The sequence below is a fragment of the Corvus hawaiiensis genome, chromosome 1, assembly GCF_020740725.1.
Source record: "Corvus hawaiiensis isolate bCorHaw1 chromosome 1, bCorHaw1.pri.cur, whole genome shotgun sequence".
Lineage (NCBI taxonomy): Eukaryota > Metazoa > Chordata > Aves > Passeriformes > Corvidae > Corvus > Corvus hawaiiensis.
This window is the reverse complement of record NC_063213.1, coordinates 71,767,691-71,795,064: the sequence shown is the minus strand read 5'-3', so window position 1 is coordinate 71,795,064 and position 27,374 is coordinate 71,767,691. Positions and strand designations below refer to the sequence as shown.

At 41.8% G+C, this 27,374-nt stretch overlaps 2 protein-coding genes across 8 annotated transcripts in view; one reads left to right on the top strand and one right to left on the bottom strand.

The window, feature by feature from the left end:
* PIGN (phosphatidylinositol glycan anchor biosynthesis class N) overlaps positions 1–16,429 on the bottom strand; it is a 105,478-nt gene extending 89,049 nt beyond the window's left edge. The window contains exons 1-2 of the mRNA XM_048310906.1: positions 16,375–16,429; positions 2,662–2,922 (exon numbers count right to left, since the gene is read on the bottom strand). Coding sequence (XP_048166863.1) covers positions 2,662–2,888 — 227 coding nt within the window. The 5' untranslated portion in view covers positions 2,889–2,922; positions 16,375–16,429. The remainder of the gene's footprint in view (positions 1–2,661; positions 2,923–16,374) is intronic.
* Positions 16,430–16,642: 213 nt separating this feature from the next.
* RELCH (RAB11 binding and LisH domain, coiled-coil and HEAT repeat containing) overlaps positions 16,643–27,374 on the top strand; it is a 76,845-nt gene continuing 66,113 nt past the window's right edge. For 5 of the 7 annotated variants that reach the window (XM_048310891.1, XM_048310858.1, XM_048310850.1 and 2 more), the window contains exon 1: positions 16,645–17,360. In XM_048310891.1, the coding sequence (XP_048166848.1) occupies positions 16,880–17,360 (481 nt within the window). In that variant the 5' untranslated portion in view covers positions 16,645–16,879. Of the gene's footprint in view, positions 17,361–27,374 lie in introns of all 7 variants that reach the window. The other 2 variants (XM_048310868.1, XM_048310831.1) reach the window with 2 other exon arrangements.

Sequence of the window (27,374 nt, the reverse complement as noted above, 5' to 3'; positions counted from 1 at the left end):
TCATTTGAAAAAGAATTTATGTATTATTTAAAGCGGTTTCTTATTTTTCTCACTATAGGCTGATCAGGACTGTATTGCACTAACAGTCATGGAAGACTTAAAACAAAAATAAAACACTTGCAGCTCTCCTCAGACTTCATTGTAACAACAGGTAGGAAATTGTTTTAATTAGAATTGGATTTCTTTTGAATTGGAAAGTAACTCTTTACCTTTGTTTGTCAAAAGTAGGATGACTTCAGGATCTGAAGTCAACAACATCACACACCAGGCAGAAAAAATGACATATAAAGATGTCATTTACCCATTCAAAATTCATTTAGATGAATACTTTGAATGACTTTAAGGCCTTTTACTCATAAGAACCACTGAAAAAAATTAATTTCCATGACAGTATAAACATTAGCTGCCCATAACAACAATGGTTAGTATTAATATGATATAGTAATATGGCTGAAACATGACAGGCAAAGAAGAAAACATCTTCCCTGAAATCACCATTGCAGCAATTCAGGTCACTTACTGGCCCTCACAGCTGTGACAACACTGCTGAAAACCAGATTTTTCAAGGATATCATAAAAGACTAAGTACTTGGTGTACATGTATTATCCAACAATCTGCTTCAAGCCTAATGGATATTTATATTTAATTCCACGTACCTACTAAAACTTTGTTTCTTTTAATAGCACATTGCTTCAAGAATGGTTCTTGCTCATTTAAAAATAATCTTTCCTTATTAACAATGCAGTAGTTCCCAAAGTATTCCACTTGGATAAGACTAGTAATCTGGCTGCAATGCTGCCCACTACTATAAAGTGGCTAAGGGACTAAACACTTGGAATTTAGAATGAACATGCAAAAAAGTAAACTTCATATTAAATTGCGTATGCTTTGAGTTAGTGTTATTGAAAAAGGAATGTTCAGACAGCAGTAACTTGGCAGAATAAAGAAGGAAATAATTCCAGAAACTAACCTCTGATCTTGTCATTCCCTTTACGAAGTTAACTCATGGAAGTTGTGTAGCTCAAAGAAAAGGTTCAGGGACAAAACACTGAGCCTGCTGCTTTGAAATTGTGGCAGCTCATGTAACAGATCTGAAGATATGCTCTGGGCTGCCTGAACCCCCCACATTTCAGAAGGCATGACATGCTGCATGTTTTTTTCTTTTCATCATCTCTCACATACACATGCTCACACACATATGTACTTCTTATGCAGAACCAGGGATGAGAAAAATACAGACAGCACTTCCCACCTCTGCTTACCTTTTCTTCCACTTGGTGACCTACCAGCATCTTTGATTGCTACAAGGTAGTTCTTCCCCTTCATTCACTCATGTACTTTCAGCACAGGTGACAATGCTTTATTTCTACAGATTTTGAAATAGAAAGTCCCCAACTCCACAGACAAGGTAAAGCAGAGACAGCAAAAGTCCCAATTTTCCAGCAGTAGACAAGCTAATACATGGTTTAACTTTTTTCTAGATAGGCATGATAATGCTGAATGGCTGAAACTTAAAAACTCAAATCATTTAGTGAAAAAAATACCCATTATACCTCTTCCCTGGCCACTACTCACCACTGCTCCTAGCATTCACACCTTGATGGTGTTGGTTGGTGATGCAAAAGACCAACAGTTTTACTGCTAAGAAAAGAAACTGCTCTGGAGTAAGTGTGAAGTCCACTACTAGAAGACGATGTAGTAAACTCAAATTGATGTGGCAGACAGCACCTCATAAAAACAGTAACAGCAGCAGCAGTAGGTATGAGCAAGCCCATATGGGCTGGCAAGCCCCGTAGCAAGGAGTCCTCACATTTCTGTACTACTTTTGCAGTAGTGGACTGCAAAAACCCTAAGAGCTTCAGATGACTGATTATCTGGGCTTGCTCTGATATTCAAGCCAGATCAATTCTACCACCACATGAAAGTAGTCTTATTTAATACCGCCTCTTTTTTTCAGTCTAGGAAATTAATTCTTATGATCAAGTAATTATCTTGATATAAGGAAACAGGGAAAGTTAATGAAAATTGGTTCTAAGCACACAAGGATATGACTTTCAACACTTTTTTAGCAGGATTACTTTTTCACAGCCTTAAACTAAATCATTCCTTTAAGCAATTAGACACACACTGTAGAGAGCACAAGGAAGGCAGCAGAGTCATGCAGACAGGAAGGGTGGAACAAAGAGGAAGTGGCAGCCTCCTGTTAGATCCATTCAGGACATCTCTTTTAATCACTCCTTAAAAAGTTTCGTCAGTAGCTTAGAATTAGAAGACAAGAAGTTAATGAACTACTACTCTTAAACTGAGCATCCAGGAAGCAGTTTAAATTAGCGACTGCCGGGCTTCAGAATTGATACCACGCTGACGTGAATGGAGAAAGTTCACTCCCCTCTCAGTTACCGGCCATCTGTAGTGTTCAGGGGACAATATGGACTCAATTTACACTGTCCCAGTTTTAGTAGCTTTCCTGACAAGGGATACCAGCCAAGCTCACACATTTCTGCACAGTGTAGCTCTTCAAAGTTTGTTACTTCAAAGGCAGAGGGAAGGCAGCACTCAAGCCACCACAGTTGTCATTGTTCTTCTTGTTCTTTTTTCAGTGTTACCTAGAGCTGCCTCCAGAATCAAAACCTTGTGGCTCAGTAGAGTTTTGGACTTACCGCAGGTAAGGTGCCCAGGGTGTGCCATTGCTGTTTAACTCATACAGAGAATCTGCTCGCAGACCATCAGCAACAAAAAGCACAAGACGTTTGGCCGGAGGCGGCAGTGGAGTCTGTTGAGGAGTCATTCCATGGACGAGGGGAGAGCTGAAGTAGATGTCAAAAATGGAGACCAAGAACACACAATGCACAAGGAGCCCTGCAAGTATGAAGACTGGTATATCCATGGCAGCAGCCGGCTGGCAAAGGCAAAGTCCAACACTAAGAGAGAGCAAGAAACCTAAAGTTAGGCAGATGAGACATCAGAATCAATATTTATTTCATTTGTTATGGAATGGCAGTACAAAAATCACAGTCATCACTCAGAATCCAGAATCAATTTCTGTTTCCAACAAGCTTTTTCCCCCAGAACTTCTGGTCAGAGCCACTGCATGACTAATTCAGAGTTTCAGATAATCATTATGTCTCAGCAACTCATCTCCGGTGTTTAGGGGTTTATTAGATGGCTTCAAAAGATCACTGAATCAAGCCATTTGTTTTGTGAGCTACATCAGCGACAGAAGACTCAGACAATGCAATGTCTCCGTGAACACACTACCCTCTACTGGCTGGTTGCACGACAGAGTTGAAGTCTGTTCAGGCAAATGCAAGCCAGACAGCTAAAGAAAGCCATCCTATAACAAACATCCATCCAACACTGCTTTTTTTTCTTCTCCAAGTTTGCCATCAAATCTGGGCTCATTATACTCTGCCTAGAAACTGAAACCTTCTTTTAAAAGAGCAAAGATGCTGTGCTGAGCACAGAATGCTATTCCCTTTCTAAAACAAGTGACAGAAGCGCAACAGCTGGAGAATCATGTCTCACAAATAATTATATTCCCTTTTTGAATGCTTTTTTCCCCCCGCCCTGTCATCCTCTGATGCCATGTTAGAGATACAAATATGCTTAATAACAGGTATGCTGGAAAATGTCCGTTTTTGCCAAGTGTGCTGTGGGGATCATGTGATGACTCCTGGAGATAAATATGAATATTGGCTGAGGTAAGTGTGGGACCTGAGCCTGCATGAGGCTCAGTTCTGACAAAAGACTTAGTGCTGTCCAAGTTTCTAACTTAGTTATTGAAATATTAGCTAATTATCCACCTTAACCAAACACCATCTCCATTCATCAATTAAGAAACAGATGTTCTTAACAGCCTGGAAGGTTCAGACTACCTACATAAATACGCAGCTCTCTCTAAAAGAAACAGCTTGTTTAAGAATCTAGTTAGTGCTTCTAAATGACTATATATATATATATATATATTATGTTTATCTTGTTACTTTCAGAATTCCAGTAGCTGAACAGACACAGGCAGCTACCATATGGTAAACCTACCACTCTTATCAAGTAAGGATAAAAGGCTTCACTACCACATAACCTTAACTCTGATCAAAACTTTGAAAGGTGTTTTTTAAAATAAAAAACTTAAAGGGCCAGGAAAACCAGAGGAAGAAAAAGAAACACACTAAAAAAAAAAATATTTAAAAGATAATACATATTATTACTTACTAATCCAAAGAAAATTCAGATCTGCATGCAACTTAACCATAACTTCCAATTCCACCCATTTGCCTTACTGAAACACAGATACAACAACTCCAACTCTAATCTGAAACACTACTATAGCAATTTCTCATTTTAGAGATTTGGAGAGAAAACCACATTAAAAAACGGAGATAACAAAATACAACATCTCAAAGAGACATGTAGCAGTCACATTTAAATGAACAAACAAAAACTTTTTGTTAGTCGGGAACTTACATGCTTTTATGTCTACAAGTGAGATTCCAAGAGATTTGGCATATCTGTAAACATCAGTTTGCTTATTTTTTATTTTTAAGTATTCAGAGTTCCTGCATCAATTTAATATATGAAATCACAATCACAGAAATACCACTAAATTCAGTGCCAGAGCTCATTTTATTCAGTTTTATTTTCCATAGGGCTTTTTCTTTTGATGCAGTTGTGCTTGATAAGAGAATCCGAACTACTCACGCCTTAAACTGATGAGACGAAACACCCTACTAAACAAAGCAGTTACTTCTATCAGATACTTGTTGCATGCTCCCAGTGCTACAAAAAATTCTATAGCTTAGCATATTCTACGTTGTTCTAATTAAAGTATTAGTAACCTAATCTGTTTTCCGCACTAGCTAATTCTCTTTGCTTTAATTCTCCCCAGGCCTCAGTCTTTGCTCACAGAAAAAAAGAGCTCAATCAACACAATTCAAATGTAATGCTTAGACTGTAGTATCTATAGAATTAGTGAGAAAAGAAAAAAAGAAAAAGATACTTTCTTTTGCAACCACAGTTTGACTACATTACACTAAACTATTTATCTGGGCCCAACACATCCAACTGCTCAACATCATCACATGGTTTCCAGACAGGCAGCTCCCAAAGCACCTGCTCCTGCCACATCCCTCACAGCCGCTCCTTCTGCCTGTACCTTAGCTTACACTGCTCCTTGAATGCAGGACTTTGTGTGTCACCACTGTGACACAACATTGTGAAAAGTATTCTGTCCTCAAGCTTACAAATACTTTCTCACAGGTACAGAGGCTTTGGAAAGCTCCTAATTGCACTCGGCTGAATGCAAATTTCTCTATAGAGCCTGGTGCTTGACTGTTCAAGACAAAAACACGAAAGGCATGGAAATAACAAGGATAACAATTTCAATAACAACTTCTTCCTCACAAGAAAAAAAATAACCAGGATAAAAGGAAAAAGTGGATTAAGCACTAGCTTATAGGAAAAACCAAAAGCCACAGCCTGTCGAGAGAAGAAAAATTGAAAGGTATTAAGCACACACACTTTTGAGGATGAGGAGCCATATCTAAGTATTTATGACTAGTGCCAAAATATCTCTGCCCTCAGGTGCTTGGCCATCAAAAATGTGGATAAACAAACTGTCACTTGAAAATACATCTTACATCTTTCTGTCAAGAAAACTTAAGCCAAGGATATCTCAATATTTTTGTGTCCTATGATATTTTTGCAGGCAACCCCTTAGCAAGTGATTTAGTGCAGCACCTTCCACAGCCCTTATTTTCACAGGGCAAAACACAAGCTTTGCTCAAATTCTGACTGCATTACTCTGCTTTATTCTGTTAAGTCATTGCCTATCACACCAAGAAGAAAGAAAGAAGCTCTCAGTCTTGTAGATAAGAGAAGCGTCTTGCAGCCTATTTGCCACATGTCATTTCTTACTGCCCACCCAAACACATCACTTGTTACAAAAGAATCCTAATACAGTTCAGACAGCCAAATCAGCTCCTCTACAGCCTCAGCCCAACAAGTAAGCAATATATCAGACTCCAATTTCTTCCTTTCTTTCTACATTTTTCACCTTCTGTCACCATCTCCTAAACCAAATACAGAACCAATGATGATACTGTCCAACCCCCAGTATGTCAGACCTTAAACTATTCCAATAAAATATTTTTGTTCAAACAATTTGGAGTCAAAAACACAAGCTGGGGTGTATTCTTAAACAAAGACCCTTCTCAGATCCTTAACAGGAAAGTACTAAAGATCCACCAGGCTACTCACTGCCCGTTAAATTCGAGTTGTTCACATGAACAAACGGAGCAAGTAGAAAATGAGCAGTGCCCAGGTGATGCCAGGGGCTGCAGAAGACTTCAGAGCTTCTCACTTCATTGGATGCTGTACACAAGCAGAGAAGAGAGTGAGAAGATGCAGGGGAGCTATCAATCTGGGAGACAGCAAGGCAGAACCAGCAGACACCTTTCTTAAAGTCTAGATTAAAGAAAGAAAAGTAGCAAGGACCTTCTGACTGCAATTAATTACTTTTCCAGAATAAAGTGACACGTGCAGATCAGAGAAGGATTTTTTTGGTGGTTCTTTCCCCTCACTCTGAATTCTCAGGGAGAAGGTTAAGCTCCCAGCTGGTGGCAAATGGGATGAAAAGACTCTTTCTTTCTTTGTATTCACACACATCAAAACAATACCAAAAAATCGTGCTATTAGCTACAAGTTCCTCACCAGCAGCCATGTCAGTGCAAAGCTAAAACACCCAGACTGTGAGGGTGGCAGGGGAGCAAGACAGCTGCAATGTGCCACGCAAGCCCAAACCTTCTTCCCATGAGCTTTTCCCTCTTTTCAAGTTCATCTGTAATTTGCTGACAAGACTGCTTTTTTTAAAACCTTCTTTTTGACTCATGCCATAGAAGCTACATCCACAGCACACCAGGCTGGACCAGGTCCCTCAACAATTAACAGGAAAGCTGACATAATTAAATGCAGCACTCATTTTCCCCAAGTAATCTACATCTAAGTTGCATTGCCTCTGAAGTTACAATCTCTCAGCATTATTTATAAGGCAACGAAAACCATACCTCTACTGCAACACAATATAGTTCTTCATTAGAAATGTAACATTTCCCTTTTATATTTTTCTTTCTCCAAATATGCAATAAAACATGCACAAAATACTGCATGGAATATGCCCCATTGGCAGGAATATTTTCTTAAGGACAACGAAGTGTCAAAACAAGGAGCTCAAGGTACATTAGTCATTTCTTTTAGAGGGACCATGCTTCACTAATACTGTCAAGTCTGTTGATTAAGATGAATAAAATCCATTGGAAATGCATTTTCAATAAGCATCAATGGCCTTGGTAAGTATCTTTTACAGAAAAAAGAAATAGACAAGAATGTCTGCTGTGCTTCTGACTGACTAATATTTTTCAACTAAACAGTGTTGTGTATTTTGTACTTTAACTGTCAAAGTGGTGACTGTACAATTTGTCCACACATAAAAAATTATCCTTTTTCTTAGGGCAGAGAAGCAAATAGAAGTTGGGTGGTCTGACAGTACTTTGAATGGTATGGCAGCTATACAACATCTAAGATGGTGTTAGCAGTCCGTACCCTATTCTTTTATTAATTCAGATTTTTAAAGAGCTACACTAGTCAGGAAATGCACTCAAATCTTTCCTGCTGTCACAGCCCATGCACCTATTGACTGCACAAGGCTGGAATTTATACAAGAGACTTACCAGCCAATTCTGAGTAACTCCCATATCTTCACCCACTACTTAAACATAGGAAACCCCAAATCCTCATCTTGACTTCATCATGTATGAAGTGGGAAAATAATAAATTCCCTTTTCCTCTCTCCCAAATTTTCATTTTCTTCCTCTGCTGAAGTATAACATACTCTGCCAGACAATGAAACTGCAACAACAGCATTTCCACTTGCTCTGGCACTGAAGTGGCTTTTGTAATTCAAACCACCTGCTTAAAATTATTTTATGTTCAACTTGTTCACTGAGTATTAGGGATTGTAATAACAAATGACAACTATTTTAAATTTTAAATTCAGTAAAGGGTTCAGTAAAGCACATCCAAACCTGAGGCAAAGAGCTCCAAGAATATTTAATTTTCTTTTTAACATCACTTGATAATCAAAATTACTCTGCCTGCCTAGAAAAGTCTCTTTTGCCAGAATTTTTCAGGAAGAAATGTGACTATGGCCTGCAAAGCACCAATGAAACATCAAGTGTCCCAATACTTGAACATACTGCAAATCAGTCACCCCAGCGTCAGTCTATGCCATTTTCTGTGAATGATCCTTTAACATGGGAAACTGTATCCACAAGTCTCCCAGGAAAAAACCCATACCTGAGAACAACACTGAAAACGGGACAGCAGCGATAAAGAGAACAAGAGCACTTCTTTAAGAAACAATGACTGCTTTGAGGCATGAAAGAGAAAACAAGAGCACCACCCTTCGGTACCAGTTGTTAGCCAAGTGGAGGCAAAACAGAGTAGAAATTCAGCATTACCTCCACTCAGTATGCAGGCAGCTAGAAATTCAGAACAAACAAAACCCAACAACAAGAAACCTTGAGTGATCGTGCTGTGAATTATTTCACTGGGTCACAGCACTTGGAGTACCTATGCCTGTTCTCTGGAGGTATCTGCAAATCCTCTCGCATATTTCTTGATTTCCAAGTCAGCAATACTCTGACAGCAGGTCTTCTTCAAACATTGCTGTTATACAGCTTAACATCATATTTTCATCTCAATAGGGATTGTTTAATTCTTTTTTGTGCTACCACAATTAGCAGATTCCCTCAGACTTCTGCATTCTTGAACAAAACAAAAAAGTAGGGGTTTTTTCCTGTCACTGTTTTTTTTCTTAACCTGCTTGGAGATTTTGTAGACAGATTCTTCACATTAAAAGTTTTATGGGACACTTTTAGGGAAAGAATATCAGCCTGACAGTGTCTGACAAAACACATCCCACCATCCCAGTTTCCACAGGTCAGGGTCAAGGGACAAGTGGCACTTAAAGAGACCACAAACACATGGAAGAGAGCTTGCCACAGCAGTCTTTGCTCTAACTGGAGCCCTTCCTCACAAACCAAGGCTGAAGGCTCCCTGAGGTATTTTTAAAGCCATTTGGAATAGAACTATGCAATAAAGCACACGTACCAATACAAGCACGACAGTTCTGCCCTTTAACAACAAAAGGGGCAAGGATCATACTTTAAAGTCATACAACAAATATTAATGTAGAACGCACAGGGATGAGTATGGAAAAAAAACAACTTTCAGCTGCAGTCCTGCAAAACTAGTTTGCAAATGTATTATACATACACACAGAGGGGAAAAAACCACCCTTTAACAAAAAAAAAACCCAAACAGTGTTTGAAGTATGTTCTGTAGAAGCTACTATGAATAAAGAAAGTTTAAAAAAGTTGGCACTAGTTGTTTTTCTTCTATTAAGTCACATTTGCTTATTGATAGCAACCATTACAAATAAACAGGAATTATGTCAAATAGTAGCAAGCACATCTGCTGAATCTTATATAGAAGCCTCTGAATGCAAATTTACCTATAGCTTCAGTTTGAAGGAAGAAAAAAAAAAAAAAAAAAGGACCGCAACCTTCTAAGCACAGAGTACCACTTTCATAAAAGGCATACAGGAGTCAAATAACCAATCTGTAGTTTCCCACCTTTCAAAACTTGGGGTTTTTTTGGTTTTTTCCCTCTTACTTAGAAAAAAAAAAAAAAAAAAAAAGAACGGACTTCAGAACTTTTTGAGCTCAAAAGTACGACTTAGTTGTGCTAGCCAGTTGACTATAATGTGTAGCTGAATACTATTCAACTGGCTAGCAACATCTATACTTTATATATCTTTACCTGCCAAACTTCCACTCCCAACAAAGCTGACACAGAAGCAAGCTAAGCTCCCCCCTGAGAGCAAAAACCCATTTAAGACCTGAGGCGAGCACACAGCAGAAAGCAATCCCAATGGGAGGTGCACTACACGCCCCACCCAGGGGTGGGCACAGCTCGGAGGCTGCGGAGGGGGCGGGGGCCGGTGCCCGCCCACAGCCCGGCGCTCTCCAGGGTCCTGCGCCGCTCTCGGCACCACGGCAGAGCCGGAACCTGGGAAATCCCAGCCCGCAAGCACACCGTCGGGAAGTACTGCTTCCTCATAAGGAAATATGCACAAGAGGGGGGAAAAAAATCCCAATTCCTTTGTTAGCAAAACAAACTTTTTAAAAGAATTGCAAGAGTCAAGCTGTAAAGTGTAGAAAAATGCCAAAAAGGATGGATTATACCCACTTTCAAAGAGCATCAAGTAGTAATATAAGCATACACAGTACTTGTCCAAGGATACGTTGAGGTCCAGTAAGAAATCTTTATGCAAAGGAATCACCTTCTCTTTAACTCTTCCACCAGCAGCCATACTTGCTAGCTGCTCACATAGGAAGCATTTCCTTAAGCTCCCACAGGACACAAAACTCACTGAACTAAAAATTACTGTGGCCTGAAATACTGACATTCACTTTAGAACAAAGTTCTCTTTGCTCCTACATCAGCCTCGACTAACCAAGTAGTTAACATTCATTAGCATTTATGATATATCAACTTGCAAACACCCTCCACTGAAGCCCTGTGAGCTTATATTTGGTTTTATGACAAAGCCAAGCCACTTTTCATTTGTATAAGACACCTTTATTTTTCAGCTGCTGATTCACTCTAATAATTAACGGAGACAGAACATTATTCCTGAAAACAATCAGTATCCTGCTTCTTTGCAATATAGGGAACTGCTGATTTAAAATGAAACCTCCCCAGCACTCAAACTCTTTCAGCAAATGAACAGCAGTAGATTCACTGTAAAGAAAAAAAGAGCTCAGAAAACAAACCAAAAACCACTAGAGAGAGACACAGAAACCTAGAGAATACAGATGGGCAACAACTCCCCGGTTCTCATATTTGAGGTGATCTGTGTATCACTTATTCACTTGTACCCTGCCACCTATAGAAACTTGCTTGTGACTAAAAGCATATTTTCCAAAATACTTGGGACCAGCAAGGCAGATATATTTTATAAGGTATTTTATACAAAAACAGCTGTCACGGGGGTAACAGTTAAAAGAAAAAGAGGTTTTCACAGTTACAAATACTGCAAGAAAAACCAAGCCAGTACAGCTGCAGAGAGCTGTCCTGTCCTCCTCTGCTCCTTCCCACTTATTCCGAAGCCAAATCTCTTCCTTGGGCTGGCACAGCCATGTGTACAACTGCATCATTAAGCACTCTAGAGAATTAATTCCACTGAAAATACCCTCAAGGGGAAAAAAAAGAAACCAAGCAGAAGGAAGAATAAAGACGACTTTGCTATAGTTTCGTTCCCTGAATTCCCAACACAAACCTCTGTGTTGGCAGCAGGAAAGGATGCCATCTCCTCCTAACAAAAGGCCTAACTCAGCATGTTCAAAGCCTGTCCTCAGACTCCTTCGTTCTTTGAAGCCTGCATCTCACATCAGTTGCAGTCAGCAGGCCATATAAGGAAAAAAACGGGGAATTTTTTTCAAAACTGTGCAAATACTAAATTGAAGAGGAATAACGTGAAACGGACAACAAAAGCACAGAGCAGCTTCCCTTCCCTACCTCCACTGCCCCTCACGATGGTGAGGCAGGGTAAGGCACCCATCTCAGAGCCATCTGTTACCCTCTGCAAGACCTTTCTGGGCAGCCTACAGTCCAGACAATGGGTTCCATCTTCCAGGCTAAGGTGAACAAGGCACAAGTAATTCAATACTCAAGTGTCTGCAGTGTCATAAAAGGTCACATCTTTGATTCATAACTTACACTTCTTCACTCAACTGTAACAGCAATTTTTGCTTATATATTCATTCTCACAAAACCATAAATATACACATAATAAAGCGTGAACAAGTTTTCTAAAATACTCCTTAGGCTCTCAGTGTGTTCGGTCTCTTTTTTGATGGTAGGCTTCCAAATACCCACTGTTTACAGTAACACTTCAAAACAGCAGTTTTGGAGGTAGAAAAACACAGCCAAACTTGAATTCAAAGGGATTTTGGGGGGTTGTTTTGTTTAATTCAGATAAAATCTGAATTAAACAAAATTTAATTCAGATGAAATCTGATTTCATGGGTCATTATCACATTTTTGGTGAGGCTGAAAATATTTCCAAGAGCCCCTTCACACTGCTGTACTACCTTTACTTAAAATCCCAATTTAACAAACCCTTTATAAAGTAAATTTTTCTGGGTAAAGCTAGGTCTGAATGTAACACACAAGTAATCATTAACTACTGATACAGGCTATTCTCATTAAAAAACATTCACTTGAAACTGGGATGGACAGATACAATTTCAGAGACATGCAGAGGTCTTTAGGCAGAAGCTACCAACATTATGAGTTTCAACATTTGCATTATTTGGCTCCTGCAGAATATCAAAGTATTTTAGAGCCTAGAGTTTACAAAGCACTGAAATTCATTTCTTAAGGTCTGAAAGCAAACTTAAAAATCATAACTACCTTCAAGCTTCTTTTGAAAGGAGGCAAAAGCTAGTCTTCAATAAACATATATAGACAAAGATTCTTTCGGGCAGCTCAGTTTTAGAAGAAAACTTAAGCAAGAGTTGGTAGAACTCACAGACGAGCATTATTTTAAAGTAGAAATCAGATTTGCTTCAGATATTTCTCCATTATTTTGCTCCCTGTGCCTTAATTGGGATCCCAATCGGATGAAAAAAAGCTACCCTACTTCCTTGTAGGACTCACTAGAACACAGTAATTCATATACATCAAGTATTCAGCACAGAAAAAACTCCAGTATGTACCTAACAGAATTAACTTCTTTGAATGAAATTAACCTCATCTGTGGAAGCTGAAACAGAAACCCCCTTAAATCTTGACTTAAACTGTGTGTTCACTGGCTGTGAGAATGGCTGATGCTCTACCAGAGTACTGCAGAAAGAAAGCACACTTTACACACCCACAACCCCACCAAACAGAAGAGGGAACCTGAAACTGGTCATATGTTTAAATTCATTAAACTCTGAGGCACTAGCTCAAGAGTCAACACTCCTACCAAAATCAACAGATTAAAAGCAAAGCCTGTTTTTTCTACTCATTTTTCATCTCGAGAACCATAAATTTAAAAGTTCATGAAACAAAACATGCATAGACTGAAAAAAATTGTTTACACCACCTCCTCCAAAAAAAATCTTCAGATATTTTTTATACAAGCCCATGTATTTTGGACACTTAGCTTTCCAAGATGTATTTAGATATACTGTTCTTCATAGAACTCAAATCCTTTAAAAGTTAGAAGGAGACAGCAACTCCGGTAAGAGACAAAGCAGCTTGATGAACAATCTGCCTCTCTCAGAATGACTACTGAATAATTAACTTGTAGCTGTCTGCCTCAAGTAGACCTATATAATGCTCCATTTCCAGAACTCATGCACCTTTTTCTGCCTCACACATCCTCTGAGGCACTACACTATCAGGCTTTCTTCTCCAGTTTCTCAAAACAATATCCCTTTGGCATATAAGAAACTGTTTTAAGCATATTGTTAAAAGCACGTTTTTCTACCTACACTCTTCAGCCCTGGAATACACATTTCAGCGGAGTTAGTTTTTTCCTAGCCATCCAAAAACAATTTTGGAGCAACTGAGCGACATCTGTAAATATTTAGTTTTACAAACCCAAATAAACCTCTTCCAAAGCACTGAAACAGTGAAATGCTTTTACATTGATTTTCGGTGTGGAAGAGTGAAAACAAGTCAGTCCTTACTGCCACAGCGCAGAGAAGTCGGCAGAAAGGCGTTTCTGAAGAGAAAGGCAGGAGGGAGCGCTCCGAGTCCCCCCGGGCCGCACGCCCTGCTGGCACCGCGGATCGCCACCAGAGGCCGCTGCAGGACCCCGGCACGGCTTTCCCTCCTGCCCAGAAGAGGAGGCAGAGCACCAGACCCAGCTCCTAGCAAGTTCACTCTGAACACGCTCCAACTCGCCAGAAAGGAAAGGAAAAAGCAGAAGGTTTCTTTAAAGGTTTTCAATTCCACCGGAGCAGCAACACTAAAATGTTTTTGTCCCTATTTTTATTGTGATCCCACCACATACAACTATTTTACTTCATGCTACCACCAGTTCATGCTCTGCCACTTAGGCTCTTTTTGTGTATCAAGAACATAAAACAGTAAAGCAGTAATAAAATACAAAGTTTATTACAGGACAGAATGCTAAATTGATTGTAAAATTCATGGGAAAATTATGCAAATCCAAAACTGGAAAGCAGAGTCTTTTACAGCACACCACCATGTGAATGGAAGAGTTCAGAGTGAGTACTCAAGAGTGCTTTTACATCTCCATGTCACTGCTAAACAGTCACATTATTCTATCACCAGGAGTTCAGCCCCAATACACAAGCCCTAGTGAATCAGCTTTACACAGAACTTCCATTAGTGGGAATGGAACGATATTTTCAAGAAAACAAAATAGAAATCAATGCTGGCCCTGTTTCAGTGAGCTGAACTTCCTTCAGTAGCAAACACTACCGGCTGCTACACTCCAGCTTCAAGTTTTTTGCCAGGTAACACACAAAGTAACCATTTTGCATCATCTTTTTAAAAGTGGTAACTTCACACTTCCAGATGCACAATTTCATGGACTCACAGAATTGCTATGGTTGGAAAAGACCTAGAAGGTCATCAACCATTAACCCAGCACTGCCAAGTCCACTGCTAAACCACATTCCCAAGTGCCACATTCACATGTCGTCTGAATGTTTCTAGGGATCGTGATCCCACCACTTTCCTGGGCAGCCTGTTCCAATGCCTGATCACCCTTCCAGTGAATAAATTTTTACTTACATCCAATCTTACGGATATTAGGAAAAAATTCAATGGCACAACTTGAGGTCATTTTCTTTTCCTCCTATCACTTGTTACCTGGGAGAAGAGGCCAACCTCCACCTTGCTACAGCCTCCTTTCAGGCAGTTGTAGAGAACAGTAAGGTCCTCCCTGAACCTCCTTTTCTGCAGGCTAAACAACCCCAGCTCCCTCAGCCAGTCCTCATATAACCTGTGCTCCAGACCCTTCACCAGCTCCACTGCTCTTCTCTGGACACACTCCAACACCTCAATGTCCTTCTTGTAGTGAGGTGCCCAAAAGCAGACACAGGATTCCAGGTGCAGCCTCACCAATGCCAAGTACAGGGGGATGATCACTGTCCTGGTCCTGTTCACCACACTATTTCTGATACAAGCCAGGATGTCATAGGCCTTCTTGGCCACCTGAGCACACCGCTAGCTCATCTTCAGGCAACTGTTGACCACCACTCCCAGGTCCTTTTCTACTGGGCCAGTTTCCAGACACTTTTCCCTCAGCCTGTAGTGCTGCCTGATGCAGCTTGTCCAGGTCCCTCTGCAGAGCCTCCTCACCATCCAGCAGATGAGCCCTCTAACCCAACAGGAGTATCATTCTGCTCGCTGTTCCCTTTTTCTGACTCAAGGGCTGTGCATCCTGAGGGTAACTCATGTTGTAAAACAGTGAGAAAAAGAAGACATTTTGTACCACAGCCTTTTCTTCATCCTTTACCACTGTTTCCCCCTGCATTCCATAAAGGATAAACACTCTCCTTAGCTCTCCTTTTGCTGCTGATGTATCCATAAATACATTTTGTTGTCTTTTACAGCAGTAGCCAGATTAAGTTCTGGATGGGTTTTAGCCCTTCTCATTTTCTCTCTGCATGACCGCACAACATCCCTGTAGTCCTCCTGAGCTGCCTGACCCTTCTTCCAAAGGCCATAAACTTACTACCCATCTGTGCCCTCCCTAATTCCAGCAACACCTGATGCTGGGAGATGGCTCACACGCCCACTGGGAATGCCGAGTTACAGAACCACTTAGGTTGGGAAAGGCCTCAGAGATGATGACACCCAACCCATGACCGAACACCCCCATGTCACCTAGACCACGGCACCGAGCGCCATGTCCAGTCTTTCCTTAAACACCTCCAGGGACAGTGACTCTACCACCTCCTTTGGCAGTCCAATGTCCATCTGCCCGGGGACCCTCGTAGGGCGCTGCTTTCCCCGGGAAGCCCTACCCTGGCCCGCTCAACGCAACCCGGCGAGGGTCTGAGCCCCCAGACCGGGCTCTGAGGCCAAGCCAAGCCCCGCATCCCTCCCGTCCCAGCAGCGCCCTGAGGCTATACGGGCTGGCGGCCGCCGTGGAGGCCGCGGAGCGGACCAAGCTTTGCGGAAGCGGGGAGGCGCCGCCCGTGCCCAGCCCCTGCCCCGGGGGCAGCCTTGGGATCCGCCGCCCCCTCCCCACGGGAAGCGCTCGGCGCGCACGCGCCAGGACTCACTCCTCTTCCCCCGCCGCGGCCCACGGCCACTTCCGCTTCCGCTTCCGCGCGCCGGCCGCGCCCCGGCCACGCCCCAGCGCGGGTGCGTCACGGAGCCCCGCCCCCTGCGGCCGCGCCCCGCGGCTGTGGCCACGCCCCCGGCCCCGCCCCGCCCCCTCGGGCCCCGCCCTGCGCGGCGGGGGCGGAGCGAGGGCCGGAGGGGGCGGGGCCGGGTGCAAGGGCGCCGCTCGCGGTTGGCTGCGGGAGCTCTCGCGAGAGCGAGGATCCGGAAGCGGCAGCAGGGCGGGTGGGAGGCCGCCGAGGAGGCGGCGGGGAGTCGCTGTGGCCGCCAGTGGCGGCAGCGCCCGCAGCAACAGCAGCGTCGTCAACATCAGTAACACCATCGCAGGGGACTGGCAGCGCCTCGGGTCCCGGCCCCGCCAGCAGGGGCGTCTGCGGCGGCGTCTCCGCGCAGGCTCTGCCGCGGTAGCGCCCCGGCAGCGGTCGCGGCGCGCCGGGCTGTAAGATGGCGGCGGTGGCGGCGGGCGGGGGCGGCAGTGTGAACCCCTTCCTCAGCGACTCGGAGGAGGACGAGCCCGAGGAGCCCCGGGCCGGCGGCGGCAGCAGCAGCAGCACCGAACCGGGTGGGCCGGCGTACCCGCAGCAGCAGCCGGAGCCGGCGGCGGGGAGCCCCGAGGAGCTGCCGGGTCTGCGAGCGGCGGCGCCGGGCGATGCTGCCGCGGGGGCCGGGGAGCTGCCGCGGGTGCCGATGGACGCGATAGCGGCGCAGCTACTGCGGGACCAGTTCCTGCTGACAGCGCTGGAGCTGCACACGGAGCTGCTGGAGAGCGGCCGGGAGCTGCCCCGGCTCCGCGATTTCTTCTCCAACCCGGGCAACTTCGAGCGGCAGAGCGGCACGCCGCCCGCCGGCGGGGCCCTGGGCAGCCTGGGCGGCGGCAGCGGGCTCGGGGGAGCTGGTGGCCGGGAGCCCGGGGCCGGGCAGCTCAGTAAGTGACCCTGGCTCGGGGCGGGGGGGGCTACGGGAGGCGGCGATGGGAGCGCGGGGCTGGGCGGGGTTGGCTCTCGGTGTCGCTGGGCGGCCGGGAAAGGCGTTTGGCATCGCTCCTTGTTCCAGTCATTGCTCTCTCTCTAATCAGCGTGGGACTGGGGGAGGCTGTAGGAGTGGGGCAGGCGGGCGCTGAGGAGGTGGGCTGCCAGAATCCGTGTTACCCTGGTCCCACAGGCGTAGTTTGATCGAGCTTCGGTATCCCTGTGAATGTCACGGGTGTTTGCCAAATGCGGAAGAAATGTGAGGAATGGTAATTTCAGCCTTGATTTTCAGCAGTGCCTTTAGTGCCCCCTGCCAAGTGATAAGTCATACGGTTGTAGGAGAAAGAGTGGGGTGTTAAGCCGTGACTGCTACATTTGAAGTCTAAAAACTGTCAGAAATGGGGTATAAGGAGCTAGGGTGTTATTTCTGCTGGTGCATCTAAAGATAGGTCTGAGTTTCAGAGGTCTTGCACAACTAATACGATGCTTCCTGTAATTAATGCTGCTATGTTTACCAAGTGTCTGTAATCTTTGGTTAGCCATGTTGGGATTTGGAGATGGGGAACAGTAAATATACTGAGTTGGTATAACTTCAGGGAGCAAAAGGAGTGCAGATATTGGGACAGTTGTTGCATAGCTGGCCTTAAAAGCTTTTGAGTTTTAAAAGTAGCACACAGGGCTTAGAAAAAAATCACTTGTGTGTCTTGTCAGTGTTGCTGTCAAGAAACGTAAGATCCCTACAAAGGAGATAGCCTGTGGAAGTGGCTTTGGGAGACAGAAGCTGCCCAGCCATCTGACTTTTGAGGACTTAATGAACTCGGGGGAAGGTATTGAAATGAAAGGAATTGTGGGTAGCAGACAAGTGAAAGACTTAATTATGTGTTTGCCAAGATACCTAAAGGCATTTTGTAAATAGTCCTGTATTTTTGTTTCTTTTAAGAGTTTCTGATGTTGCAAAGACACGAAGTTACACTTAAATTTTGGAAATAACTAATAGCATCTGGAGAGCTGGGATAATAGAGGCATCTAAACTTCAACTTGTTAGTGCATTTCAAGATCTTTTTAAAAATGTATGGCTTTTTTTAAAATTCCTGCTGTGTTGTTTATGTTCTGCTTGTCTTGTTTATGAATAATTAGAGTTTCATACTTGTCTTTGTCCAGCTGACATCGTCAATGTGGTCGTCTTCATGATATGATTAGTGAATGTTGGAAAAACTTGTGCTTCAGGGCTTTGAACTGATACAAATTTCTGTTTCATCCCCAAGGTGTTTCCTTGGGGATTCCAGTCGATTAATCTGATTGATCAAATACTCTCTTTTCTTTGTTAACATAAAAGGTTGTTCCCACTTACTGATACTGCGCATACTCCAGAATTAGAATAACAGCAGCCTGTGTAGCTGTGTTGTTATGCACACAAAAAAAATGACCTTTTGCAGTCTTAGACCAATGTACACTTATGTAAGAACATCTTAATTATTATTTTGCTGACCTGCTAATGGTTAGATGCCTGTGGGATGTCCCTATAAAAAAAAGGAGGAAGGAGGCCATAGCAGTGGGGGGAGAGAGAAGGGGGGACTCACACTTAGTTTGGACAAATTTATTAATACTGAAGTGCTAAAATTAATATCATGCTAGACCTTATCCTAAAGGGGTGCCTTCAAATCTGATATCTACAATAGGTTAGTGCATTTCAAAGGGGTTTTTTTGTTTCAACAGTGATTCAAAAGGCACTTCACATTAAGTGACATTGAAAGGTGACAGATGCAGAACAATGAAAAAATATTTTTCTATAGCTCAAGCAGCTTTTTTAACTTAGTGCCATCACACTTTCTTGCAGTCTGGAGTCCAGCATTGAGCTAGCAATTGTGACAGTGCTGTTCAGATGGATTCTGGTTGAACAAGAGCTGATAATCTCATGCTTCTGCAGTTATGTCATTTTCCAACTACTAAAAAGTAGATTGCAGAAGACTCTGGTGGGCTGAAAATCATGGGTTTTGGAAGAGTTCCCTCGCTTTTTTCTTAAGCATCTAGTATTACTTGATTTAGGTAGATGACTGAGCTACAGTTCAGATCCAAGAATAAATCTGAACAGTTTCCTAAGTTAGTCAAAATGTCCAGTTGTGTTGAGAGACCCAGCCTGTTCTACCTGCCTTTGTGGATCTTCACAGGGAGACTTGCAGAGAGCGTATGAGAGAGTTGTGCACGTACCTTCTCTTGCTTTAACATGCCCAAAGGTATTTGAGAATAAACTACTAGTTTTCTTAATAGAAACTATTGATGTAGAAAGTAGTGCAGCTTGGCATGATTGCCAGTTCAAGGTCGTGTGAATTTTATGCTTCAGTGAAAAAAAAGCGTCACATTGTTTAAAAAATTGTTTCTATTGATTTCTAAAGTCAGAATTTCTTCTCAGTGCTAGCTTTGTACCTGCTCCTCCCAACCCCCAAGTAAGATGAATTTCTCTGGCTTTATTCTGAGATTTTTCATAATTTGAGTGGATGCAGAAAAAGTATGACTGGCAATTCTTATTGAATGTGAAGTATGTTTGGAATGCTGCCTGAGGATTTCCACTGAGCAATAGAAAGCTTTTGTACTTTATGTACAGAATGGGAGAACTCCCGTACAAGTGTTCATTGCCTAAAAGGACTCTAAGAAGTGCCAGTCTAAACTCTGAGTGCATGCTGGAATTTATTTTGGTGTGCTCTTTTTTTTCTTCTCTTCATCTTCAAAGACTGTTACAAAGAGATTTTACTGAAGTGTCATTGGATTTGAACCAGCATCGTGTGGTTAGTGAGTGACTTAGAAGCTGTTTTGTCTTTGAACCGTGCTTCAGAGTGCTTGGTTGCAACAGCAAATGACAGATGACTGGTATTTCTTACTTTGCAAAACACCCTTCCTTTTTCCATCAGCAGCAGCAACATCACATCTACAAACTGAGATTAAGATATGTTGTAATGAAAAATGCGGAAATGTATCTTGTGTCTAGCAATTTTGCTTTTCTAGTTTGAAGCAAATTCAAGCCGTGAAGGAAGTAACACACTATTCCTTTAGATGCACAGCACCTGGGTACAGTCATCCTTCGTGTCCTGTATCTCAGCTAGATGTTCCCAAACTTCTGAGATCTTCTTCCATTGCTTACAATAGCAGTTGCTCCGTGTCTGCTAGATCGTTTTGATACCACTTTACTAATGCTGGTCATGTGAATGGTATGGTTTGGAAGTCCCTCCTTCTTACTGTATTCAGATCTTTTACAAGGCTTTAGTTACCACCTACACATTAAATATAAATTTTTGTCCCTATCATTTTTGCATAAGAAGGTACAGTACAAATTGAGACACTCAAAATTTAAACTGTTGCTCAAATGTCTCATCTGAGTTCCTGGACCACAAATGTGTTTATTATATGCATGACCATAATTCAAGCTTGTGCATAGTGAGTGAAGAAAACTTTTTTAAATTTGATTGACATGATGCCCTTTGGTTGCTCTGTTTGATGAATGCCCTTTCCTGAAGGAATGCAGCTTATACTGGTAGAACTAGTGTTACTCTTAAAATTTGCTGTCTATTTTGTTCTTAATGGCTACAAAAGCTCAGCGTTCACAAAATTTGAAATAGCTTTAATGAAAATCATAAGGAAGGAGTTTGAGCTCTTACGTTACATTTGTGGCTTTCAGGAGATGATTTTTCTCTAGTTATTGTCATAATAAAATTGTTTATAACTTTCCAGGGATTTGATTCCAGTTAGATTAACCTCATCGGTGAACACAAAGATATAAAGTATTGCTGCTTCTTCATAGTAAGCTCCTGGCTTTCTTTATGATTTGGGGTGTTTGATTTTCCTTTGGGGTTTTTGGCGGGGCAGGCTTGGGATTTGGGGGGGGCAGGGGCTGGAATATTGTGAAGCATTGCTCTTTTTGCTTGTAGCCTTTGAAATTCAGATGGATCCTACTGCAAAAAGCCAAGCAGGAAGAGTGTACAGATTCTACTTTTGTGAGAGGGGGATGTCTTGGTAACAACTCTTCTCAATCCCGAGTCACAAACATTGTAATTTTGTGCGGGGCTTTGCCGTGATTGGTGTTTCAACATGTTCTGAATGAAAATAGAGCAGAACAGGGCTACCTCCGAACAGTTCATTATACCTCAGCTTAAGTAGTCTAAATAAGACAGGAAATTGGGAAGACGGCAAATAATTTTTATTCTAATGACTACTTGTTAGGTGATTTGGTTTTGTCAGCTCAAGTACTTTGGCTTGTTACTTTATGAAAGCAAGCAAAAATATCTAGTCCTGTTGGCTGTATCTGCAGATACTGAGAGGTAGAATGGTAGCTTGTGGGTAAGAGTGGTTTTTCTACCTGAATTGGAAAAGGTGCTCCCCTGAGAAAGGACATGATGGAAAGGTGCGGATAAATAGGTAATCAAAGCTGCTGGTGTCAACAGATGGGAAAGGCTGATGGTTGTCACTTTTAATGAAGTACAGAAAACATTTGAAAGAGTAGAGGTTTGTACATAATGCTGAAGGGAAGCAGAGTTCACTTCAAACGTGCCAGAAAAGAGTCATGCCTGAATGAAACCTGAGAGGCTTCATAGTGCTCTGATGTTGGCTTTACTGATACAGAAGCCAGGTGAACTTTTCCTGTTGTGACTGCTTTAAACCCACTCCATTTGACTGACACTGGTGTTTCTGACAAGTTTTCAGTGACATGCGCTTCATAGCTTACAAACTTCTTAAGGCTTTTGCAACTGTTGGACTTGTCAAATGACTAAAACTGGGTCTGCTGGAAGCTGTCCCTGATGGATGAGTCTAAGCTTTGGCTAATGTCTCTGTTGGGCTGATTCGGGATATAATGGTAGATTGTTCAGGAGACAGGTTAGTCCCCATAAGTAACAAGATAAGGTAGCATGATAATCATTGCAGTTATGGACCAAGGAGGACAGAGTAGAAGCCACTACTACTAGGCAGGTAAATATCAAGTTATCCACTGAGTAATGAGTGACTATGATGACTACATTGTATTTTCCCCTGTAGTAACTTAGTGCATGTTCTGGTTCTTTTAGGATCCTCACAGCTATGATATGGGGAATTTAATTGCTTTTGTCCTGACTTCTGTTCTGTTCCTGTGCCAGAGTTCCTGTTACTTTTTGATGTTGGGGAAAGCAGAAGTGAACCTCTTTGTATAGGCACTGTAGCTGGTTCAGTTATGTGTGAGTTTAACCATCCTGTGGCTGAAAGCTTCAGCAAGACAAGCTGGATTTGTGCTGAAGCAGCACACTATCCTTCTGATGGTTTTGCTGTTAGGGAAAGCAGAGATTGGGGTTTGGGTTTTGGGTAGGTGGAAAGAAGGAAATTGGAACGTTGAGCTAGAGCGTTGCATTTCAGAACCAACCACTGGCAACTTTTCTAAGTTCTCCCATGTGTAATTTCAATTCTGTATAAGTTACATTGAATTTCCTGTAGCTTTTTTTCCCCTCTGAGAATTACCTTTTTCTTGACTGAAGATGTGACTCATAAACTGTCCAGCTGAGAGAATGCTTGCTGAAAATTTCACACGGGTTTCATTACCTGATAAAAAAGGTTTGTGTAGTATTTGGAAGCAAGTTATTATCATGTAGCTACTGGTATCAGCTATGTTGGAAGCCGATCTGTATGCAGTTCATCTCTGCTAATTGAAAACTTGTGAATACCGGACTTCTATGTTCTATAAACACAGAATTAATGAAAATATGGGAAAAAGTATTTTTCAGGATGTTCTTACACTTCCCAACTAAATTAAGATTTTTTGCAAAATCTGAGCTAGGTAATTTATATTATGGAGCTCTTTAAAATACACCATGAGAAGGGCTTTTTTTTATGTAACGGTTAGTCCTGAAACCTTATATTGTTTGGTTCAAATTGACAACTTCCTGTCTTCAGGGTGCTACTTGTATTTGGTTTTCTAGTGTATTGTAAAGTTGCCGATTTGAGCAACTGAGTTGAAATCTCTAGCACAGGCTGAAACATAGCATAATTCAATAAAGGTTTTAGGCCTTATTTATTTATGATGTGAATGCCTGAGACATGGCACTAAGCATATTGAGTGTGTTGGACAAATAGTTAAAAAGACTGTAATTTTTTTTTTTAAGACAAAGTTGAAAAAGCTTTTGAGAAACAGTGAACTCTTTCTTCCAGTGCACTGTAGGGTAGAGGCAATTTTCTTCCTCCCGTCCTGCAATATATCTCTGCACGATGGTGATGCAGCTGATTACTTTGTTGTTTAATTGAAGGAAATACTCCTACATAAAAAGTCACAGAAATTTTGTATTTATATAACAAGTACTTTTTCACCTTGTTTGATGTTAGAGAAGAGAGAAAGCCACGAGCTGTTTTGTTATTTGAAAAAAACTTCTGGAGTAAGAGAAATCATGGCAAAAATTATCTCAGAATCGCAGCGTGGCTGAGGTGGGAAGGGACTTCTGGCGATCATCTGGTCCAACCTCCTGCCCAAGCAGAACCACTGTGACCTACAGCTGGTTTCCCAGGATCATGTCCAGATGGCCTTTTAAGTACCTCCAGGGATAGAGACTCCATCACCCCTCTGGGTAATCTGCGCCAGTGCTCAGTCCCCTTACAGTAGAAGTGTTTCCTGATGTTCCAAAGGAACCACCTGTGTTTCATTTTGTGCCCACTGTCTGTGGTCTGTCACAGGTATCACTGAGAAGAGCCTGGCTCTGTCCTCATTGTGCCCCCTCTTCAATTATTTGTACTCCTTATGAGACTCCCCCTGAGCCTTCTCCAGGTTGAACAGCCCCATCTCTCTCAGCCTTTTCTCATAGGAAAGATGCTTTGATCTCCAGTTGCTATTTTCCATTATTTTTTTAATTCTCTAGAGACTACGTGGACACAAGTTAAAAGTTAACTGGAAAATTTACTACTATCCTAAGATAAATGTAGAAAGCGGGCAAATGAGAACTTACCAAGATTTAAATATGAAAAAAACCTGAGAGAATACAGTGCTTGAGAATGAAGATAGACTTTACCTATGCGCTTTAAGTAGTCCTTCAGCAAGGGGAACCATTTAAGGACTAAAGTGATACAATTTTGCTTGATATTAGTGTATAACGGAAAGCTGGGTTACTGCAACAAATGGAAAAATCCTTGTGGTGCAAGTTAATGGATACATTTTGGACAATGCAGTGCTGCAGCACCAAGCATATGGAGTTAATTTGATGCTGTTGATGCTTTCTGATTTCTGCTGAAGCCAGCTGGGCTCATGAGCTGCGAGAAGTACCTTCATGCCATGCTTGTCCCTTAGCTGTTCTGTTTTGGGAAGGTCTGCTTGCTCAAGCACACTGCAGCTTGAGCTACTCCCTGCACATGTGTAGGGAGTCAGGCTGGGTTTGATGCTTTCCCCAAGGTCACACCCCTCTGGACCTCAAGTGTTCACTGCAGAAACATTCAAATGGCTTTGTGCAGCACTGACTTAATTCTTTCAGACTCCACTAATTTGGATGCTGCCTGAGAGTGTCTATGCAGTAAGCCTCCCTCTAAAAGCAGCCTGGTCTTGGTATGGCTCTCCAGGAGATCAGCTCGGGTGCATCTGTATCGTAACCTAGTTCTGTGAGCCTGTTATTTCTGTGCTAGGGTGCACGATCTTATCTATTTTTTACTTGTAATTTCATCTTTCTGATGAGCTTCTGCAGTGTGCCTGTCATGGGAGTGAGAGTAATACCTTTTTATTGCAATGTATCTGCAAAATATTTGTTTTACATATCTGGTGGTTGGGTTTTTTGTTGTTGGTTGGTGGGATTTTGTTTGCTTGGGATTTTTTTGTGTTCTTGGCCAGCAAGCACAGGTTAGTTTTCCCTAACCAGCTTTAGGGGTTTACCCTCATATGCTTCCTATGAATTTTTAGAATTTGCTATTAATATGAAGTAGGTAAGTGTATTGATCATCTGTTTTCAATCTGCTGCCCATTGTGGAGTAGTATTGAATGTCTGTTCAAGGTAATTGGTAAGTAGATTGCTCTGACAGCTTGGAAGTTAATTTTATTCTAGTAGCTTTACTTAACTAAGTTTTCTTTTCATTTGATGAGGGTATGGAGTCTTCTTTTCAGAATATACCAACTTGGAAAATTCTGCAGGTCTCATTGAATAAGAACATCTGGAGAGAGCAGAAGAGGCACTTGAGTTGCAAAGCAAGGTTGGTAGGTCAGGTGCTTACAATTTAGTGCCTGATACAGTGAATTAATTTAAGACTTTTTATTCCATCCCAGAGTTACCATAGTGATGTGGAATGTGTCGATCTGGTAAAATTTACTCTACAAGTTCAAGTTGGTTTAAAAAATAGTTACATAAGTCTGTTCCTACTGTAAAGGTTGCATGCTAGATCAAATTGCTGCAATGGATCAAGTTTGCTTTGCTGAAAGATCCAGCATCAGTAAGCCTGAAACAAGTTGAAACATAGCAGAAATTTTAAATGCAGCAGACATTTAAAACTTTTCAAAGAAATATTGCTCCAGAGATGTCTTGTGAAATGTGGTACGGTTTAAATAAATTTGCAGTATCATTTATGGGAAATTATATAGTTGAATTCTTTTATTCATACGTACTGCACAACCTATCTATTTCAGTTGCTGTATAATGTCACAAATACAAACTGCGAATTGATGATCACTCATTAAAGGGTTAATGATGCCTGATTGTTTGATTTAATGTAGAAAGGACTTCATTAAAACTCTTTGGGTTTTCACATTATCCCACACCTTCTATCACATGTGCTCTCTCTCTCACAATTTGGTTTATTCACATATGCATATATGTGGTTCGGGACTAATATGGGACTTAAACATGTACAGATAAATACAAGAAGAAATTTATTCTTTTTCTCAGTTAGCCTCTGTCCCATTTCCTTGGCTTCTGCTATTTTGTGCCTATGATATTGTACAGGATAGCTGAAAATACAAGTTATTCAAGGACATGGTTTTTTCAGACCAGTATCTCTAGAATAGAGCAGGCCATCTGCTGCATGACCCTACTGGCTAGTTTGCTCTAGGTCTGGAATGTTTAAGGTAGGTAAAATACCTCATTTGCAGACTTTTTTACTGCCAACAGAAACAGACCTAAAATGTGTTTTTATACATCTGCATTTCCTTAGGTCTGAATTTCAATAGTTCTTTTATTGTATCTGTAGCACAGAGAAGAAAGGAAAAAGTGTCAGACTTGAGTAATTTTCATAGAAACTTCTCAGTTGGGATCTGTTATCAGAGTACTTGCTAGTTGGCCTGTGTCTTTGCATTTAAAAATTAGGTAGGTGTCCTAAAAGTAAAGATAAGCTATACCACATAAAATGTGGGTACTGTTGTCCTTTGCAAGATGTCTGTGAAATTTTTTTCCAACCTTTGATTTCCAGACACCTTAAAGTTTCAGCTTTGATCTCTTCGTGACATAATTTTCTTTTAGATGGAGAATTTTCCATCAGAGGTTCCCCCATGCAAGAAGGGGTTTATGTGTATATTGGGAGGAGGGACAGCTTAACTCGTAGGAATAGCACAGGTCATCAGGAAAAACTTGTGTGTTTTCTAAAGTTAATGGAACTATATGATTATTTTAAAGCTTGTTGGTCAAAAAACATTGTGGTAGGGGGCTTTTATAGCTTCTCACATTTTATAGATCTGAAAGAGTATCTCAGAGTAAGTTGGGGGGTTTTTACTTTAATTCTTCCACATAGAGCTGTAATTGCTTTTCTGACATTTATAATCCCCAACAACTTTTTTGTATGATAGTTCATAATTTTTGGAGTCCAGTTTACTGCCGTGTGTTAAGGTGTAGTGTATTTGTGGGTTGAATAATCCTGTTTTGTTTTGGTTTTTAATTCATAATTCAATCAAACCTTAGCAATTCCCTATTTTAATAATTGTTCTACCAAACAAGTTTTCAGTGCCCAGTTCAAGAATGAAGTGTAACTTATTTCTGTTGCTGCCGAGAATTGTATTCTGGAGT